The 20,733-nt window shown below is 46.9% G+C and overlaps 1 protein-coding gene across 1 annotated transcript; it reads right to left on the bottom strand.

Annotated features, from left to right (window-relative positions):
- Window positions 1-893: 893 nt before the first annotated feature.
- Window positions 894-14,102, bottom strand: LOC120686065 (transcriptional corepressor SEUSS-like). Its single transcript, XM_039968227.1, has 10 exons — window positions 13,655-14,102; window positions 11,950-13,270; window positions 11,730-11,849; window positions 10,634-10,682; window positions 10,289-10,503; window positions 10,125-10,193; window positions 9,901-9,995; window positions 6,897-6,990; window positions 6,549-6,618; window positions 894-2,636 (listed from the first exon to the last, which is right to left on the bottom strand). Exons 2-10 carry the CDS (start codon window positions 13,123-13,125, stop codon window positions 1,711-1,713), a joined length of 2,814 nt encoding a protein of 937 aa, XP_039824161.1. The 5' UTR covers window positions 13,126-13,270; window positions 13,655-14,102; the 3' UTR covers window positions 894-1,710.
- Window positions 14,103-20,733: the final 6,631 nt, after the last annotated feature.

Below are 20,733 nucleotides of genomic sequence, written 5' to 3'. Positions count from 1 at the left end.
TCTTGCCTCATCTAATCAGCTATTCTTTATAAAAAATTAAATAACATTTTTATAAATTTGATCATTATAAAAATTTCATCTTGACAAAACTAAAATAATGTACAATTTTTAAGGAATGGAGTTGACCCAAATGTATTTATTATACACATACAAAAGTTCTTTTTGTGAAAAAAAATCATGTAGACACAAGTTAAAGTTGTAGTGTGTTATTTTAAGTATATGTGAACTAATATACATTGTTCCTAAAAAATAGGAACACTTGGATGCTGACATTGCAAGCAAACATGGTAAGACACGTAGAACGAAGAACTAAATTGAGCGGTGTAAAAAAGTTGAGGACTAAAATAGTCATTTTAAAAGTTAGATATAAAATTAACCCTTAGCTAAAAGCTTAGGATGAAATAGGCTATTCTGCCAAAGAAAAACCAGTTTTTTAGCTTAAATTAATTTTATATGGATATTTAATCTAATTTTATCATTAAATTATATAATATGCAGTATTCTTTTTTGAGGGGCCCATGGCCCCTAGCAGCGCCCCCTCAGTTCCACAACTGACACCACCAGTCCTTTGGGAGTGCAACATCACCGCTTGCTGCATCTGCCCCTGCCCCTGGACTCTGGCAGACAAACGTTGCTGCCAATCCCAAATCTTGCAAATCAACTCAGCATGTTCAAATGCAGTTTTAACCGTAGCAGTATGCAGCTCCATCCTAGAACAGCAATAACCTGCTTACCGCCACCACAAATGTTGCGTCGTACAGATTGCTTCATAACAGAACAACCTAGCCAGTCACTCTCGGACAAGGACTAAGAAATGATACTCTTCCGCTAGTCAGTATGGCAATTATACAGAGTAAAGGCTACAGAAGGAGGATACTCAGGCAAAGACAGTATATCAAGCTCAGGTGGATTCTTAAGGCGACACCAGTGATAATTACAAAGCGGGTGATGCGATACATGTCATCCGTCAAGGGAAAAAAGACAAGGGAAAAATTCCTTTCCAGGTAAAAAATACCACCAAACACTATCATAGACGGTAGCACTAGCACATGCCACATGCCAAAAGATGCTTCTTGCATGATACCTGAAACAGGAACCCAACTTAGGTGGGTTCCAAACTGGTCTTGCAAGTCTTGTCTCTCCGTTCCGCAATATTTGTCCAAGAATATTCATCCATGTAAGGGTTAACAAGGAATGCCCACAGCCCTATTATATGAATCTACAGCTACTTAGCTTTTTCACAACATTAACATAGGGGCAAGGAGTGGACAAGCAAGTGACAAATTGTGAAACTGCAACTCCCAGTAAAATCGACAAATGTTGTAAAACTGGGGGAGTAGCGCACACAGAGGTGGGTAGCTAAACGGACAGTTACAGACTTACATTTACCAGCTGGCATGCTTGCTACTCTCTCCATTCCAAAATGTAGATCGTTTTGACTTTTCTAGATTCATAGTGTTTGCTATGCATCTAGATATAACATATGTCTAGATACATAGCAAAATATATGAATCTAAAAAAGTCAAAACGACCTATATTTTGGAACGGAGGGAGTATATCTTATGGCACCCTTTTATGGCAACATCAGCGCAAAGCACAAATGCTACTGACCCAGGGGAGGTTATGGCACCATAACTGATGCTGCATAAGCAATTTGCCCAGGGAGGGCAAATGCAGCATCACATTGGAACTGTAACGTTCCTGGTGACTCTATTGTGAGGGTTTCCAGTCATATTGCATGTTACTGAAGCTGTTTGCTGACCTAAGTCCACCCAATAGCTGGTTTCCTATGTCATGCTGCTGATGATGCTGTTGCTGCTGATGTAGTTGACCCAATTGTGATAGGTCATGTGCACTGTGATTCATTCCCATCCTTGCGCCCATGGCCATTGGGTTGTTCGTCATTGCTGTTCTCATCCCATTACCGAAACTGCTCATGGCCCCAAACCCCATTCCTCCTATTCCTGAGTTATTTGTGACAGCACTGCCAAAGCAATTAACCCCATTAACACCAGGGGTTAGTCCATTTGGTCTCTTCATATCATTCCCTGACTGACCAACTCCGTTCATCTGTGATGACATCAAATCTTGCAAGATTTTCTGAACTGAGCTTTGGGACTCACTTGGCTCAGCCTCCTGAGGTCGACTAGCAGGTGGCTGCATTGGAGGTATGCTTGATGATGTAGTCGGGGAGCTTAGTTGGTTTGTATTTTGAGGAGCAGGCATCATGTTGTTATTGGATGCTGTAGGTACTGGGGAAGGGAAAGAGGTAGATGGATTTGACTGCAGTGAGCTTGTTGAGTTCACCTTGGGAATTGTCGCATTTCCTCCACCGTTGTACAGACCACCATTAGTGTTGCTCATCGGATGATCTTGTCTAGAATTCATTGAACTTTGCAAGAGCCCAGCAACAGAAGGTGAAGGTGCAGATGTAGAAGGTGCACAACTGAGAGAATTATTTGATGTCACGTCACCATTGGCAGATGCAGAAGGCTGCACACCAGTCATAGGAGCAGAATTTTGACCACTCTGATTTGAACTCTGGGGAATAGCCTGCTGATCCTCAGGCTGTTGCTGGTGTGGTTGAAGAGGATTGACCCCTGAAGCAGTCCTCCGGGGAAAGTTATGCAAGCTATCTGAACAAACAATAACAGTGTATGTTAAAATAGGCAGGAAAGAATAGCATGCAACATTTCAAATAACTAGATACTATAACGCTGCTGCTTCGTTACTTGGGAGGGGTTCGGAGTGCCAAGCTTTACGAAAAACTTTATCTGATCTTAACCCCAAATTTTTATGGTGGGTAACTGGGTGTTAGAAACCCAGGCCACAACCTCTCTGTCTGTCTTGAGGCTTACAATGAAGTATGCTTACAGATACAATTGTGATACACTCGGAATTTGAAATTTCCAGCCAGGGTGTGAAGCTGCCCAGATCCAAGCTACAATAGTGAGGACAGCACCAGCGTTTTGGTCTTTTGGAGTGTATGAGTGATATTAGCAGTGGAACCTGCCAGTTCCAAGGTGATTGTCACACCCTGAAATTTTTGGATTTCAGGATGTGATTAAAATTAAAAATAAAACAACAATTTTCTCATAATTTTAAAATTTTCGCAACATTTATTTTTCTTCACAGGGAATTTAGTAAAAATAAATAATAAATTGGTTGTTTTTCTAAATCTAAATGAGGCTGTTTGTTTGCATTCATGCAGCTTTGCATTGTTTTATTGCTTGTGGTTTCATTTGAATTTGGATTCATGGAGTTTAAATTCAAATCGAATTTGTAGAATTTTTTTTTGTAAAAAGGAAAATAGGAAAAACCTTTTCGGCCCAAACCAGCAGTCCGGCCTGTTTCTCTTTTTCTTTTCTCCGCAGTCCGATCCGCGCAGGCCCAGTCCCGCGTCTCCCACTTGGAGTCCGACCCGAACTCTTCCCTTGACGCGCAAGCCAAGAACTCTCGACCACCCCTATATAAACACCCGAGCCCCTCCTGATCTCCTGCGCCTCCCTTTTCTTTTTCCTCCTGACCTGCGCCGCCTGCTCCCCTCCCTGTGCCCTGCCTGCTCTGTTCCTCCATCCCCTTGCATGCGCCATGCTGTGCAGCCCCTGTCCTGCCGCTCCCTGCCATGCATGCTGCCTGCCACCTGCCCCCCCCCCCTGCCTGCTGCCTGCTTTGCTGCCCCCCATGTGTGCCAGGCGCCCTGCCGCCTACCCTGGATTGCGTAGGCTCCTCTGCAGACGCGCCGTTCCTTCCTGCTGCGTGCGCTCCATCTGCTTCCAGTCAGGAACAGATCAACATCTCTTCCTTCCGGTTTCAATTCCCACCGCTACGATTCATCTCTACCTTGGGTAAGCGGTAAAACGGTTTCCCCTCGATGTCACCGTTTTAGATCCGTTTTCGTTCGTTCTTGTTGCGTTAGTTTTGTTTAAGCGTAAGTTATCGTTTAGTAGTGCTTTTATATCATAGTTCTTGTTTTAAAAATAAATATAGAATTAATTCGATTAGATGTTTTTACTCCAATTAAAATCCAATTAAGTTTTTACTCCAATTTTCGTAATTGGTGTTAACTTGATTAATATCAACTCAAATGTGTATATAATATAATTTGTTAGTTCCACACGAATTATATAAAGTTGTGCGTTTAGATGTTTTCACATGTTTCATTCAAAATAATTGTTTCATTAGTAATTTTTACAAAGATAGTTAAATAAAATTGGACTAAGTTCTACTTCGTCTTTGCAAATAAAAATATAATATGAGTTAGTGTAATTATTTTAAATAATTTTACGTGTGGTTTATAATTAAAATAAATTTAGAAATAATCTGATTAATAACTTTTGAAACTAGCTTTTCTAATTAAAAGTAAATTAGAGCTCTACATCGGTTTTCATTAGTTAAGGTTAATTTGATTAAATACCAACTTAAATACATCTTTTATATAATTTGTTTAGTTCGAAACCACATATCATAAAGTTTTTCACCTAGATGTTCTCACTCATCTTTTTATTTGTTAGTTAAATAATTAATTGGTATAAGTTATGCATAAATTTTATAAATAAAACTTGATTAAGTTCAACTTCATCTTTCTGATATAAATTCATATGAAATATTTATAATTTGGATATTTCTTTCAAATATCCTTTACATGTATTTTTCTTAAATAAAATAAATGAAGCTTATAGTTTCTTCGTTAATACAAATCTTTTGGTTGCCATATCTTTTCAACCGTAGCTCCGTTTTCCGTGTTTCTTACGTTTTCGTAACCGTAGCAGTGAGCCTTATCCTTTAGTACGCTCTTTTAAAGTCTTTCTTTTGTTTTGGTGTATTGTTCTTAGATGTATCTTCTTGTTTGCTTTGTATGTTTGCCCGATGATTGTTCCGAGTAGAAGGATCATTGTTCGAAGTTTGAAGATCAAGAATTCCAAGTGAGCAAAAGCTGAAGAGCAGTAAGAGTAGCTTTTCATTGGAGAAAGGCAAGTGACCCTAACCATACTTCTATCTATGCTTTATTTACAAGATGATATGATTTAATTGGAACATGGAGAACCACCCAAGAAAACCGTACAACCACAATACTATATGGCTCTGGTCTTGGCTAAGTAACTAGATGATTTATATGTCGTGCCTGGGGCGTTTGATTGGTGGATTTTTGGGTTATCGAGCTTTGAGGAGAGGGTGAAGGAAGCTTCGTCTTCTGAGGTACCGCAGAAAGCAAGGGACCAGTGCGTACACATAGTGATTCTTTGGAAAAGCCTCGTAGCGTCCCTATGCAATCACACCTCGAAAGTGTGGTATTGTGCCTGATCAGCACATATGCGTGGTTGGGTTCAAAGTTCTTCGAAACTTTTACGCGAATTGTGGTGAAAGTGTACAACCTCTGCAGAGTTAAAACTAACCGGTTAGCCGTGCTCACGGTCAAGAGCGGCTTGGACCCTCACATGATTAATTAAACTTAAAGATGGAATTAAATCATTTTCTAGTTATTTCTTGTGGCCTTGCTGAGTACCAACCATAAGTATACTCACCCTTGCTTACTGCTGCTCAGAAGGTGTATAAAGATTTTGAAGATGATGCTGAGTTCTAGGCGTACGCAACCCCCAGTCGATTGCCTGTGAAATTTGAAGCCTTCGTTTCCAGGATAAACTGTATAACTCTGATAGTCTTTTAATTGTTTTAGTTTCTCTCTTTCGTGATCCTGTTACTGATTATTCACTTATGTCTCTATATGTATGAAACTTGATCCTGGCATACATATAGTTATGCATTCGGTTTCCTCATTAAAACCGGGTGTGACAGTGATAGCAACGACGGACTGAATGCAGCACATTTGTTTCAAACCTTTATAAGCTAAACCAGCAAAATATGAAAATTGAAGAGAAGGGGCATATAAACAAAGGGTAAATCAGGAAAGAATACGCCATAATAAGGAACTGAGCCTCGCTCGGCTCAGTTGATAGTGGGTCTGGGACTCTGGGCATGCACACCACACATGTTCGAGACCACTTCCTCAGAATGGTTGAGGGTTCTTTTTTAATACATCATAAGCTGCCTAGTTCCTGGATCTGGGTGGGGTCAGGAATGTATGAAATCATAGATCTCGATGCGACAGATCATGGAATCACCCTACTGTGCCATCGGATTGATCAAATGTACTCTTATTTTTACTAAATTGCATAGTGTATTTAGGCACGGTCATAAATTCAGCATGCAAAGATGACTTGACAGATTATGGTGGATGCTAACACATGACATATTGTTTCACAAACCTCGCCTGAGGTTAAATTATTAAATCTGTTGCTACAATATGGCTTGATTAGGAGCATTTTGTGGCAGTTTTAGCAGACACAGGCACGTGGAGCTAGGTTTCAGAACAAAAATCTTCCAAGAAATGCGGCTACAAACCAAACAGGGACCTTACTCAGGTTGTACTTTCCTAACAGAAGCAAAGCAATATGAGGCTGTCAAACAGGGCCTAAAAGAATTTAATGGAAGTGTTGTGAAAGTGTACGATGACATGACCCCACAAAAAAAAGATTAAAATACCATACCAATGGGTCCACATCCAGTATTCCTGCTGTGATCGATCAAATCTTTCATACAGTTTACAACCTCGGCAATCTGGAAGAATAAGTATTCGGATTATAAGAATACAATAATCAGCATGGGATAAGTTTATAGCCTTCAAAATACTCCCTTTGTCACAAATTATAGGTCGTTTTGTCTTTTCTAGGTACATTTTTTCTATGCGCCACGATCTACGCTATATCTAGATACATAGTAAAAATTATGTATCTAGAAAAGCCAAAATGACTAATAATTTGGACTGTAGGGAGTAGTAATAATAATAACAAATCATGATATGCAATGGGATTCTACAATGTAATATTAGAGATTACCTGAAGGCAGCGAACATATCGTTTTGTGTATCCTAAATCATTTACCAAAGGCACCTCCAGGGCTTTAGCCAACTGACGGGCACACGTGACAAACCTAAAATGTAAAATGAGGTTAAAATATAATTTGCATGAACTTGAAAAGTATGAAAAAGTTGATGAGATAGTGAAGCATTAGTTAGCAACATGAATATGGATGTAATTTATGACCTAAGCTAACAATTATTATACCTCAACTGTGATAGTTCTTTTAGGCAACAGAAGTTATGAACATTGAAGCAGAAGATAATGTGCCCAAAATTAGATCATAAACTATTTAAAGCAGGGTATCTGCACATAGTATAAGCGAAATATTGTCCAAATATGTTTTAGCAGCAATAACTCCTTTTCATGTGTTTAACTGACAGCAACTGGCATGCAGTGCTAAATAATATAGAAATATTATTTGCCAACACAAGGGTACATGCATAAGAGCATCTGCATCAGTTTAACACCATCATAATATCTAGTATTCTCCATGCAGCCCAAAACTCATATTCAACTAAAATGCTATCATCATCATCGCAAGACTAGTTCCTATGTTCCACTCTTCTAGAAACACCTGGATATTCAACCAGAATCCCATTACTCTATTTGCTACTTCCCACAATCAAATGGCCAATGTTATTTAGTTCTGATCCATTACAACCCATCCAAATACAACAAATCAACAATGAAAATCATGTCAGGAATGCAAGATGCTTCAAAATGGGGCACATGATCAGTGATTCAGAGAAGCATTTTCCATTTTTCTACAGAAAAAAAGCACAACCGTTGACATTAATAAGTTACTACTCTTCACCCAACAGCGTAAGCTTTTAGGTGAGTTGGTAAGTCATAAATAATTACATTACATAAAGTTCCTTTTAGCCTCAACCAACTATTTATTCTTCTGAGATTAGACTTGGTGTCTGCTCACAAGTTCAGCACCCTTTGTGGTAAAGGGTGTTGATACACTTGCACTTACATCTCAAATCTCACCAAATTAGTCCACTTTGCTAAATGTCAAGCTCCATACACCATTTATGTTATCAAATAGAATGTTCTCATTTGAATCTAGTGGCTACTTCTGCACATTTCCTTTCATTCAAGTAAATACTTAGACTCAATGGTCACTCCATTCAACAGACTAAAAAGAAGGGCATATTGTAATTACTTTCTAACGTGTGTTAAAGAGGTACCAGCTTAACTAGAGATTGACAGTCGTAAGCGTTGTTGATTAGGCACATATGGTGAGCCTATTGACCTTGAGTCGTGTTAAGGGTGTCTTATCCTACCTGAAGCACAAGGTGTTAGTGTGATATTACCCGATAATGCAGGGTAAGACTACTTTTGGAACTCCTACTGTGATGTCCAATTGTAAGCTGATCGGTTGCAAACTGACAACAAACTTCATGTATGGTGACTGGTCATATGCAGTCACAAAAATACTCCAATTGCAGCTGCAGAAAGTCACTTAGACCTCTTCTAGGACACATCGATGATTGCTGAGAGCCATCTAGGTAAAGTTTCCACACGGCGCATAGTTACCCTCTGTATCACTACAACCACTTGATATTAAGTGATAGCACCATAATCTACAACCAATTCATATGTGACGTATAGGCATTTGGTAAAATCTGGCATCTTGTTGATAATTAAGGATTTAAAGTTTCCAAATGGAAATCTCATATCTTGTAGTACTTCAAGATGAAAGCCACAAGGATTCCTTACGTTTGGAGATAGTTTGTGGGTGATAGCCTGTGTTACCAGGACACGCGCGTCCAAAATTTTTTTGGCGCGTCGACGCGTATCCGCGCGTCAATTCGCGTCGGACGCGATGCGACACGTACCAGGCACGCCGCAGCCGTGTCTGGGCAGCTGCGCTCGTCGTCCGCCCGTCCGCCGTCCACCCGTCGTCCGCCAGGAGCTCCGCAGCTGCACTCGCCGTTCGCCCGGCGCCCGCCGAGCCGCAGCTACCGCCATAGTTCCGCTAGGCGCTCGCCTAGGCACGCCTAGGCGCGACTAATCACGAATCGGACACCCTCTGCCTCGCCTATGGGGGTAGGCGGGCGGAGGTCACTGGTGAGGGAGGAGCAGCCTCGGGCCGTCGGGCGGCGTCGGACGGAGGGCACAGGCGCGTGCAGGAGAGGGAGAGGAACAGGCGGCAGCAGCAGGCACTGGTGGCGGCGAGAGAGAGAGGAAGAGGAACTGGTGGCGGCGAGCGCCGTGTGCGAGAGAGAGAGGAAGACGAACTGGCGGCGGAACGCGAGAGAGGCTGCGAGAGGATGCGGGAGATGGTCTGAGGGTACAACTGTTGAGTGCTGGGCCTTTAAACAAGCCTTTTTCTCCTTTCATGATCTGAGGCTTTAATGTGGAGAGTTGGGCCTTCAAATGGGCCTTTTTCTCCCTTTTTATGACCAGTGGGCTGGGTCTTTTGGGCCTTTTGTCTAACTTTCAGTCCAGTCCCTGCATATTTATTTGTAAAATTTAAAAATAAAAAAGATATTAGACGAATCTCTGAATCCTGTTTTTTAGGATTTGCCAAATCGGACACCCGTACCCGAGTCAGATTCCAACACCCGCACCCGTGTCCATGTAACACAGGTGATAGCACAAGGATAGCCAACACCCACCGCAATGATCAATGGGCTCAGTAGCCCATTTGGTTTGTCTCCACGTGTACAAGTTGATGGTTTGAACTCACTGGAACCTGTATCACTAATCTATCCTAGAATCAAGCTGAATTAAACTTGAATCAAGTGTTGTTGTACGCAAATGCATCAAGATTCAAGAACTGCACACATATAAGAAGTCAACATGTAGGTCCACCTTTAAAATGACTTTTGTACTAAGGCAGATAGCAAGTTTCAAAACAAAACAAAGATATGCATGTTGGGAAGGGTAGACAGCCATTAACCATTTGATGACAGCAAAGATCTGAAAATGATATGGAAGAATGTAGCACATCAAGGGCCTATGTCCTTACGAGTTGCAATTATTCTGCATTTCCTGAGCCGACACAGTCGTTGAATTTTGGGCTGCAGCCTGGTACTTCTGTACAACCGCGCCAAGATTACTAACCTGCATATAAACATCAATTATGCCAAGGTATATGAAAATTCTTCTCACAAAATTCAAAATTGCAAATATGATTTAAGGCAAGTTAACTGAGCTCTCTATTTTTAGTTTTTTACTGGAAACGCCACATACCTGTGGTATTATAGACCTCCGTGGAATAAGTTCCTCATGACGCATAGCACAGAACTCCCAAGATGCAATCTTGAAAAGAAAAATAAGAGACAGATTTATGTTTTAGCCCAAAAGGTATCAAAGAATAATGTAATAGGAAAAGTTGGAAAATTAAATAAAATTACCTTGAGGTCTGGATTAAAGACTATCCTTAGATGCCCCTCACGAACCACACGTAATTGATCAAAGACACTTTCCTGGATTGCTTTCGTGTAGTCCAAAATAATCTGACCAGATGGATTCTTGGACTCATGTGGCATGTCGATGTACAGAAGTTCCTCCAGTGTACCACTGGCATACTTGATTTGACATAATCGCGGTAGTACCTCAACTGTTGTTTCTGTAAAAAGTAACACATCAAATGAAAGCATGAGAAAGAGAATAAGAGATTGATTTATATATTTATATGAGAGAGAATAAGGGATTGATTTATATATTTATATTTATACATATAACAAAATGATGCTTACCGAAACCACGGCCTGGTTTCCGATTGCAAATCTCACAGTGCCAGACATCCTGCAAGAGAAGAGCCATATGACAAATCCAATTTCACAAGAAAAACATATTAGATGCTAGACCATTCATGGTTTTAAAGGCGTCGCCTAGGCTAGCTAATCTCGCTTATGGCGTCCGCCTTGCCCCGTTAGGGGCCCGCCTTCCCTTGTTTGGCGTCCGCAGGACGCCAACCACCCTTTGGCGGACGCTTGCTCACGAGATGCAGAGGTTGCCGCCCCCTGCCCCCAAAATCGTTCCCGCGCGTGGAAGAGAGGGTTCCCGCGCGGTACTTCCCGCCTATCCGAAGCCGCTCGGGAAGAATAGGAGTGGGATTGAGATTAGGCGGGAGGTAGGGACGAGAAACAAAGAGGCAGAAGGGGATAGACTTGGGCAGGCAGCTAGCTTTTCACTGGCGCATCCTTGGGCGCCGGCAGCTCTGCGCCTCCGCCTACCTCGGTCCCTCCCTTCCAGCTGCCGCAGCTCTGCGCCTCCACCTCCGCCTCCTTTCCAGCCGCCGAAGCATCCGCATCCCAGCTCCTCGTCGGCGTATCCCCGCGCGGCGCGTCAGATCCAGCCTTGTCTGCGCGTCTCCCTCTGGCTCCGCGCGTCCGCGTCTCCCTCCGGCCGCTGGCTTCATTCGCCTCCGCCCAAGCTGAGCTGCTGAAGCTCTCCCTCTCGGACCCTCCCTCTCTCGGTCTGTGGTTGCATATAAAACAGAGCAGCTGAGCTCCACTTGCTGCTTCTTTATTGCATATAAAATAGAGAAGGTCACATGGGTCTGCTACTGCACTGCTGCGCTGCATGTGACTTTGTCCATTAGGTGCTCTGCTTTGTCCCCTTTGTTTAGGTAGTAAGATCACTGATTATGATTTTTTTATGCTAATTGCTCGTTTTTATGGTGCCTGTATGGCGTCGCCTCGCCTAGCGCCTAGTTCGCCTAGGCGTCCGGGCGGGGGTTGCTCGCCTTACCGCCTTAAAAACATGGAGACCATTCTCTAATTTCATAGTCAAGGTTCAATTTTTAAGCAAAATAAAGTCCCAAGTTTCCATGGCAACAGTGCACTATACCTGAGGGAAAACTCCAGTCGTTTGACGACCACTACCATACAACGAGACACACCACCTTTTTTTAGCATTTGGAGCAAAATACTCATTGACAAAGTTTCTCCAGTACTCAATATTGTTATCCTGCATCAGAGGAACAAGTCGATATACCATGTTGTAAGCACCTGGCCTTAATTTGGAGCTCTGAATTACTCGTTCCAACAAGCAACAATAAAAAACTTACTTGTGGTCTGTTCTGTTGATGATACATGTAATGGGTCAATCTCTTTGCACAGGTTCCTGGCTCGTAAGGAGGTGATTTTCCTGGAGTTCTCATGTTTAGACTTTGTTGTCGAAGTAACTGCTGCTGTTGCTGCTGTTGCTGTTGCTGCTGCAAATGATTTCTCTGTAAAGGCAAGTTTTTTAGAATCTGTTGTTGCTGTTGCTGCTGCTGCTGTTGCATATGCAGGAGCCGTTGTTGTTGCAAGAGGCTAAGTTGAGCAGCCGCAGCAGCTTGAGGGTTTGCCATTGTGTTTGGTCCACCCATTGATACAAGGTCTGGACAATTTCGGATTTGCTTTGTCAGCTGCAACAAATGTTGTTGCTGTTGTTGTTGTTGTTGCTGCTGCTGCTGCTGCTGCTGCAAGAAAGCTGATGAGTCTGAAGTCTGTTGCTCCATCTTGACTGAACTCAAACTCCTCATCATCTGGGCTTGCAACTGCTGCGGCTCAAGTTTCACACCACCAGCACTTCGCATCATCTGGGCTGGACCATTCTGATCAGGTTGCCCCATCTGCTGTTCTGCTTTGATGCCAACCATGCTTCCTCCATTCTCCAACTTCACTGTAGCCTGTGGCTGCTGGAGCTGCTGCGAAGATTGTCGTGGCAGCTGCTGCTGGTTGTAAGACATTGGCAGCAGCTGCTGCTGCTGCATATCCTGCACAGTATCCATCTGCTGCTGCTGTGAAGTCGACTGTAGGTTCTCCGAACCCATCGGATTGCCCAAACTAACTTGTGAGGAGGATGCGAATGACAGAGGATCCGACCCTCCCGCACCAATGAAATCGCCACTACCATCCATCCCCCCTCTCTGCTGGAGAGTGCTCATCGGCATCCCACCACCTTGCATCATCGAGCCTGGACCCTGCATATGGCCCCCATTCCCAAATGACTGCCGGTTGAGTAAGGAGGACACACTCGAGGCAGCTCCAAGCAGCCCATTGCTGCCAAACTGCGTTCTCTGCGAGACCAGGGATGAGAAGGGCAACTGAGCAGAAAGCATGCCCCCGCCAGCTCCGCCCATCCCCGGCTGGCCGCCGCCGCCGCTGAGCAAGCTGGAGCTCGTCCGGAGCAGCGACGCTGCCGCGCCACCCACCGGCTGCCCGGGCCCCATCGGGTTGGGCGGGCCCGACGGCATCATCCTGAGGACACACCTCCTCCACCCCGCACCACCAACCGCTGCCGAGATAGCGCGCGGCCTCTGGTCTGCTCAGCACTCACCTCGCCATCGCCTCACCCCCCGGCACGCCCGCGAGATCCGCGGGAACCGCCGAGCGACAACCCCCCTGCGAACAACCGGAGACACAGCAAGTTAGCTACGCGAGTGTGGGATCTGCGCCATTAGCACCCCCGCGCGAATCTGCAGCGGAACCGCCACGAAAACCAAGCAACCCAACTGGCAGCGAGCACGAAACAGCGGAGCAAGCGGCGAAAGCCAACTTGTCCTCCTCAAATCCACCCGCGACCAAGCACGAGCGCGAGCACCAAATCCACCCACCGAGAACTCCCACCCCAGCGAGCACGAGAAATCAGCCAAATTACAGCCAGCGCGAGCCCACGAACTCCCCCCGAGGCCGCAAATTAGCACGCGACCGAGCGGAATTAAGCGGCAGCCCTCCCGCTAGCAGCCCCGACGGGGCGCCCCGCAGCAACCCCACAGGCACACTTACCTCCGCGGCGCGGAGCTCGTTCCGCCCCCCTCGCGCCGGAGCTCGAATCAGGCGATCCGCAGCTCGCCCCGCGCGCCGAATCGCGGCCGGGCTCCCGCACTGGGCCGTGAAGCTGCGGCGAGCGGCGCCCCCTTCGCAAGCAAGCGGGCGCCGAGCTCCGCTCCGGGCTAGGGTTTAGCAGCGCCGCCGCCGGCCCCCGGCGGCCTCGGCGTCGCGGCGACAGGGTGGGGGAGGGGAAGGAAGGGTGGGCGAGGAGGACACCACGCGCCGCGACGGCCACGGCCAAAAAAATCCGTTGGCCCGGTTTGTTATCTGGCTGGCGGATGGGATTTGGTTTCGGCCCGGGGCTCCCTCCCCGCTGTGCTTGCCTGCTGCGCTGTGGGGAAGAAGGCGAGGTAGAGAGAGGAGAGAGAAAGCGGAGGAGAGAGAGAGAGAGAGAGAGATGAGGAGGAGGGGGGAGAAAACGCTGCGACTTTGTCCTTGCGGACGTCAGAATTCCATTGGATTTGATTAAGAGCCGCGGCGGCCGACCGACCGAAGCCCGCCCACGGCGGCTGCCGCGTGGGGCCAGGGGAGAGCGGGGCCCGCGCGGAGGCGAGAGGGGCGCGGTTGGGGGGGAGGGGTCTGGTCACGGTGCCGCTGGATTTTTTTTTTGTTTCGGCTGGGGTTAGTTTATTCATTATTGTATTCTGGTGTGTGCCCAGGGGACGCGAAAAGAAGTCAGAAAGGAAGGGAGAGGAGAGAAGAGGCGGCCTCTGCCGCCGTGGCCAACGCTCTGTGACGCTACTGCTAGGGAGAGGGGGGTTCTAGTACTTGTTTCCAACATCAGGCACTTTTAACGGGGGGGTTTTGTGGCTTGTTTCATTCAACTGGATGTGGGGTTTTAACAAACTTGGAAAGGGAATTCTTTTTTGCCAGTAATGAGCGAGTTGGTAGAGCCTTGAGGCTTACACATCACCGAGTATGTATATAATTTAGGATACATGTATAAAATTTAGTGTTTATCGGTTTCCATTTTACGTACAAGATTTAATTGTGACGGCGAGCGACAGAGAGTGAGGAAAGGTACTTGTGCGGAAGCGGGTGATGCAATGGTTGTGGCACATGGCGAGCGGGCGGGCGTAGCGCAACGACAAGAGGATCCAACTGTTTTACGAGTGTGGTTAAGCACGGGGATGGTATTGGTGGAGGAGCACGCACATGCAGCAAGATCATGGACGTATTTATCTTTTGTTGTGTGTGATCTTCTATTGGAAGGTCACTAATGTCATAACAATTCTCATAAAAAATGTCATAATTATGACATTTTGTGCTAATAACTATACATATAGCTGGTGTTTATGTTCCAATTCTTAGCGGTAGCGCAAAGAGTGGGCAGCGTGTAGTTAAACACATATCACTTCCCCTGCGTCGCTCTCCTTGGGGTAGCTCGGGGGCGACTGTGCCCGACGCCGCTAGCCCGTAGCCCCGGCCGGTCGGCTGCCGTCACCGCCGGTGAGCGGCCGGCGGCGGGGTCGAAGTCGGCCCCCCACGCGCCCTCTCTCCTTCCCTCCCCCTTTCTCTTCCCAAGCTTCATCCACCGCCTCAAACCTTGCCTGTGGCCGCCGATCGCCGGCCCCCGGGGCCGGATCCGGCCTCCCCTCACCAGATCCGCCCCCATGCGGGGCGGATCTACCGTCTTCGGCCGCGTTGTTGCTCCTCCTTCGCGGCCGCCTGCCGCCGCCAGGGGGACATCGTGCCGCCGCATCCTCGCGCCGCCGGGGCCTTCACCCCCTCCGTGGTTTCCCTGCTAGTTCCCGGCCACCGCCGTTATCGCGGCCTTGGCCCCTGGTGTGCGGGGCCGCCGCCGTGGCGGGGGTCGTGGCCGGTGGGCGGTGGGCGGTGGCCCGTGGCCCGTGGCCGCGCCGCGCGTGGCTTCCTGGGGGCGCCTCCGTGGCTCGATGCCTCAGTGGCGTGGGGAGGCTCTGCTGCGGCGCCGTCGCCCTACTGGAGCGTGGGTGGCCGGGGGTCTGTGACCCCGCTGCGGCCCCTTTGATGGTCGGTGGGTCGGGTCGTGCCGGGGCTTGCGCGGCCCATATGGGGTCTGGTTGCCGGCTCTGCCTGCCATGGAGGTTCTTGTTCCTGGTGAAAACCATGTCCGTGATGCGGACCGACGACGATGGCGCCTAGTGTGTCATGTCCCTGTTGGGGGCGTCGTAATGGAACACCTCCATGCCTTCCCTGTTGGTCTTGGCCTCCGCACCTCCACCGCCGCCTTCGGGTCTGCCTCGGGCTATCATTGCGCCGGCCGCTACCGCGGCGATCCGCCCTGGCTTGGAGGTTGGTTCCCTGGTGAAAACCATGTTCGATGCTCGGACCGGCGACGTTGGCGCCTGGCGCGTCATGGTCCCTCTTGAGGGCGTCGTCTTTGGACTTCTTCACGCCTAGGGTGGTCGGCCTTTGGATGTTACCTGCCTGTGCTCCAGTGACGCTTCATACCATGGTCTGCATGTGCTGCGACTACCTTGACGGATGCTTTGCCGTCGTTGCTGGCGGATGCTTTGCCGCCCATGTTTCGCTTGGTCCGGCGGATACTTTGCCGCCTTGTTGGTCGTCTCCGGCGGATGCTTCGCCACTGTGGATCTGCTTCTTCTGGTGGATGCTTGGGCACCCTCTGGTTGATTTCGTGGTCTCAGTCGGCGGCCTCGGTGATGTTTGTTCTTCGTGTAGGTTCATCTTTGTTAGGTCACTTGGTGGGTTTTGGTGGGTTGGTGAGGTCTTCTCTTTTGTTCTGTAGTCGTCGTTCTGCTAGTTCTGTGGCCGTTTATTTTCGTTGGCCTTTCTTCAGTTTTTTCTCTGTTTGTGTGCTTGTACCGGTCAACTTCTGTTTGGCTTGCATCAAATTTTGTCTGTAATCTGCTTCTCTCTTAATGAAATACGTGGTAAGGCACGTTCGCGAAAAAAAGCTCAAAGAGTGCGTGGTGCCATTGTACCTTGCAAAGAGCATTAACATTAATTTGAGCTTGTCCGTCTAGATGACGATCGAGATCGAGAAGTAGGGGCGACAGAGAAAGACAATAAACAATGTGCATGCATGTCCGTGTAACATATATTAGGCTCTTTCGTTCTAAATTTTGCATATAAAACATAAAGTTAATTAGCTGAAGCGTAAGAGTCATATTAGGACCCCCTTTGATGATCGAACTGATTCTGACTCCGATCCGCCCCTGTATCTGCTAGTATGTACTATATGGTACCACGAGGCAACGACCGTGAGGATCTATATTGATTTTGGTTTCTTGCATATTGCACGAAAACCCCATCTTTTTTTTGAAAGACCTAGACATTAACATGTCCAGCATTCATTAATAAGGAGAGTAGAGATTACAAGGGGCCAGAGCAACTTCTCACCCAGACAAAGCACTGGGTAGACCTAAAAAAAAGAAAAAATTACTCACAAAAAATATGACCAACTAAATAGTCCGAAAACCTCATCCTCGATCATCAGTTTTAACAACGAAGAATTCATGGTCTATCTGTTGTGTGTGTAATATCGATCACTTGTTCCTGATGCCGTGTACGTGCATGCCAAAAATTAAAGCTCCGTCTTGATGCGCCGCGGCCAGCCGGGCACCTTGAGCTACCGACCGATCAGCTAGCATGAACAAGTCTCTGCCACAAGGTCGTCAGATTCTCTACCGCGGCAGGATCGGAGGGCATGCATGCATGCATGCAGTTTTGCACAGTTAATTAACTCGATCACGTACGTTGTCACGATTTTTTTTAATCTCAAGGAACGTAACTCATCACGTAGTCACATCGACTCTTATATATCGGTCACAAGATATATAGCACGGGGGGCGCCCCGGTGAGCAAGGAGATCGCGGCGACCGGCGGTCGACGGGCTGGGGGTTTTGTCAGGTACACGCTCGAACCCTGACGCTGGACCTGGACCCACCACTAGCAAGCTAGGCTCCGCTCCACGGCGAAGCTCGACGGGCACGGGCACCGGCGGGTCTGGCGTACCCGTACGTAACGTAGGAGTTGGTTTGCTGAATAATCCTGCCCGGCCGCAATTTGACCTGACACGGGCGAATGAACAATGCGAGAAGCTTGCAGCACGCGCGGGCATGGATTTTGCCAAAAGCAACGAGCACGCATGGATGGATGGATGGATGGATGCCCAGCGATGAACAGGGCACCAGGCAGATACCAAGCTAGCATAGCATAGCAGCAAGGCAACAACACCACACCAGCAGCGTAGATGGCAACAAACGCATGGATGGACTATATTGCTACTACAACGGATGAGACGAGCAGAAGATCAAGGAACAGAGGACGCGCAGTTGGCCGCAGGTCATATCCGATCCAATCATGGCCGCCGCGTCGAGCAGCGTGGACTATGCCTGCCCTGCCCTTCCCTTGTTGAGTGTAGACTAGGACCGCTAGTGGTGATGATTCAAGCTACTCGGTACAAAGCAGTGTGGCTAAATCTATACGTGGATCCACGTTAAGAGTCGGACTCTGAAAATAAAATCTCACATTGAAACTCTAAAATGTAACTAAATTAGTTAAAATTTGTTGAAGGTGATTCAATACGACTGACAACTACTCTATGCAAAGTAATGTGGCTAGACCGACACGTGGATCCCACGTCAAGCAAGCGGAGCCACTAAATTTCTATAGTTATGGAGGGTTTTAATTAGTATGTTTAGCTATATTCATGGACAGAGTGAATAACGATCAAATGAAGCGGAACGGGGTTGGTTTTTTTAGTTAAGGAACAAAGGATGTGTTTAGCCTCATTAGCAGGCCGATCTGAACTGGAGCTGAGCCGGGCGGATCCCGGATGGGAGCACTCTGTTATATATTAATTAATATATAATATATGTAATAATCTTCACGTCGGCTGATCGATGTAGTGGGCCCGGGGGCAGGGGGCAGGGCATATGTGTCCGCGTGTGCTCTTGCTCTGGCACTGCTGGGACTGGCTGGGAGCCTGTCTCACATCACACGCACGCTCGCAACAGAAGCAGAGGAGCTAGCTGCGAAGGTGCATGCCCATGGCTTGTCGAGATCCGATCCGGACCGTGAAACGGAATTTTAGTAGTACACCTTCGTGGGGTTCGGCTTCAGTACTGGTGATCTCGCGGTTGGGGTTGCGTTTTCATGTCTGCTTCTTTCCTCCCGTGGGGTACGCGATAAACCCTTGCTTCTCGCTTGCCCTGCTTATTTTTCTGGCACGTAAGATCCGTCCCAAAGTTTGTACTAAGGGGAATATATTTCTATTGCTTTGACTTAAGAGTAAGCAATGGAATCTTCATATTCCGAGATAGATGTAGTACGAAGGCACTGTTTGTTTTAGCTTCTAGGCAATTTTGGACCATTACTTTTTAAGATATCCAAAATTTAAATACACTTAAAAATTAAAACAGAAGTTAGAAGCATCATGCGATGAGCTTTCCAGAATTTGGCTTTCGGATATTCCAAAAAGCTAGAAGTCCAAAAACTACCAGAAGTTCAAACAAACAGAACCTAAGTATTCAAGTTCTAAGGACGCTCGCACTATTGTCAGGATACTAAAAGCATCTCCAGCAGCAGTAGTAGGATTCAGAGGCAGTGCATTTTTGTTTTAAATATTTTGTTGTGCAAAGAATAAACCGTCACCTAGAAAGAATAATAAATGGAAAAAGGTTTAATTATATGGTAGTTTTATGGGACTTCGTGTGTGTGTGTGTGTATACATATATATATATGGATCCAATGGCAAAGAGACGAGCCACAACGACCTCTGATGATATAAAATCATATAAATATAATTCCTTTAACGATGAATTATCTCTGACTATTATGTGTGAACCAGCATTATCTCCAGATGGGTGGCCGAGTTACGCCCACATGGAGCAGCTAGCCAAAAAGGAGGTGATCATGTTCCAACAATATTGTCTGATGACCCTTACAGGTGTGGCCACGTCTTCTTGTACCAAGAATGTTTATTTGATGATTAAAGCTACACGTACACACTAGTAATGCTTAATACTACTATATATGTTTCTTTAGATGCCATATATACATCCTTTTCATCCGAGGATCCCCACCAAAATAGAAGGTTGCCACACCCTGAAATTTTTAGATTTCAAGATGTGATTAAAATTAAAAATAAAACAATAATTTTCTCATAATTTTAAAAATTTCCCAACATTTATTTTTTCTCCACAGAGAATTTAGTAAAAATAAATAATGATGGGTTGTTTTTATAAAATTTAGCGAAAATGTTTTGTTGTTGTGCATCCATGCTGCCATGCATTTGTTTTATTGTTTGTGGTTCAATTTTGAATTCAAATCTTTGAATTTGAATTTGAATTAAATTGTTTGAATCTTTTTCTTGAAAAAAAATGGAAACCTCTCTCTCCTTCCCCATTTTGGCCCAGCCCAAATTCCCTCTCCTTTCTCCCTCTTTTCTTTTTCTTTCTGCGAGCCCAGCCCAACACAGGCCCAAACCTCTTTCCCTCCCCTGCCGGCCCAGCCTTCTCCCCTTTCCCCTTGTTTTTTTTCTTCAACTCAAACCGGCCCGACAACTCCTTTCCCCTGCCCATCTCGCGCCCTCCTCTCTTCTCTCTCTCCCGCACCGGCTGATGGGCGGGCCCCGCCCATCGGGCCCGTCCTCTTCCTACTGCCCGAGCGGGACTCCAGCACAGGGCCGCGCACGACCCGCCGCTCCTTGCCGTGACTCGCGCGCCGAGGTCCCTCGGGCCCTATAAATAGCATCGCCCCCGCACCCCTGGATCTGCATGCCCAGGCCGCCACCTCCCCCCCCCCCCGCGCAGAACCCTAGCCTCGCCGCCGCCATTGGAGCTCTGCTCGAGCTCGGGCCGCCGCCGAACGACCTCCTCGCTGCAGCCCTTCGCAAGCCGAGCGTCCTCGGAGATCCGCGCCACGGTGAGGAACCCCGTCGACCGTTTTTCCCCTTCCTTTCTCTCTCCTGCGCACGCGCGCACGATTCACAGGAGATCTGCTTCGCCGCTCGCCGCCGCGCACCCACGCCCGGCCTCCATCGCGTCTCGCAGATCCCGCAATTGGTCCCCTCGCGTCGTGCACAG

Source organism: Panicum virgatum, chromosome 8N (genome assembly GCF_016808335.1).
Source record: "Panicum virgatum strain AP13 chromosome 8N, P.virgatum_v5, whole genome shotgun sequence".
NCBI lineage: Eukaryota > Viridiplantae > Streptophyta > Magnoliopsida > Poales > Poaceae > Panicum > Panicum virgatum.
The sequence above is the reverse complement of the archived record's forward strand: the minus strand, read 5'-3'. Positions and strand labels throughout refer to the sequence as shown.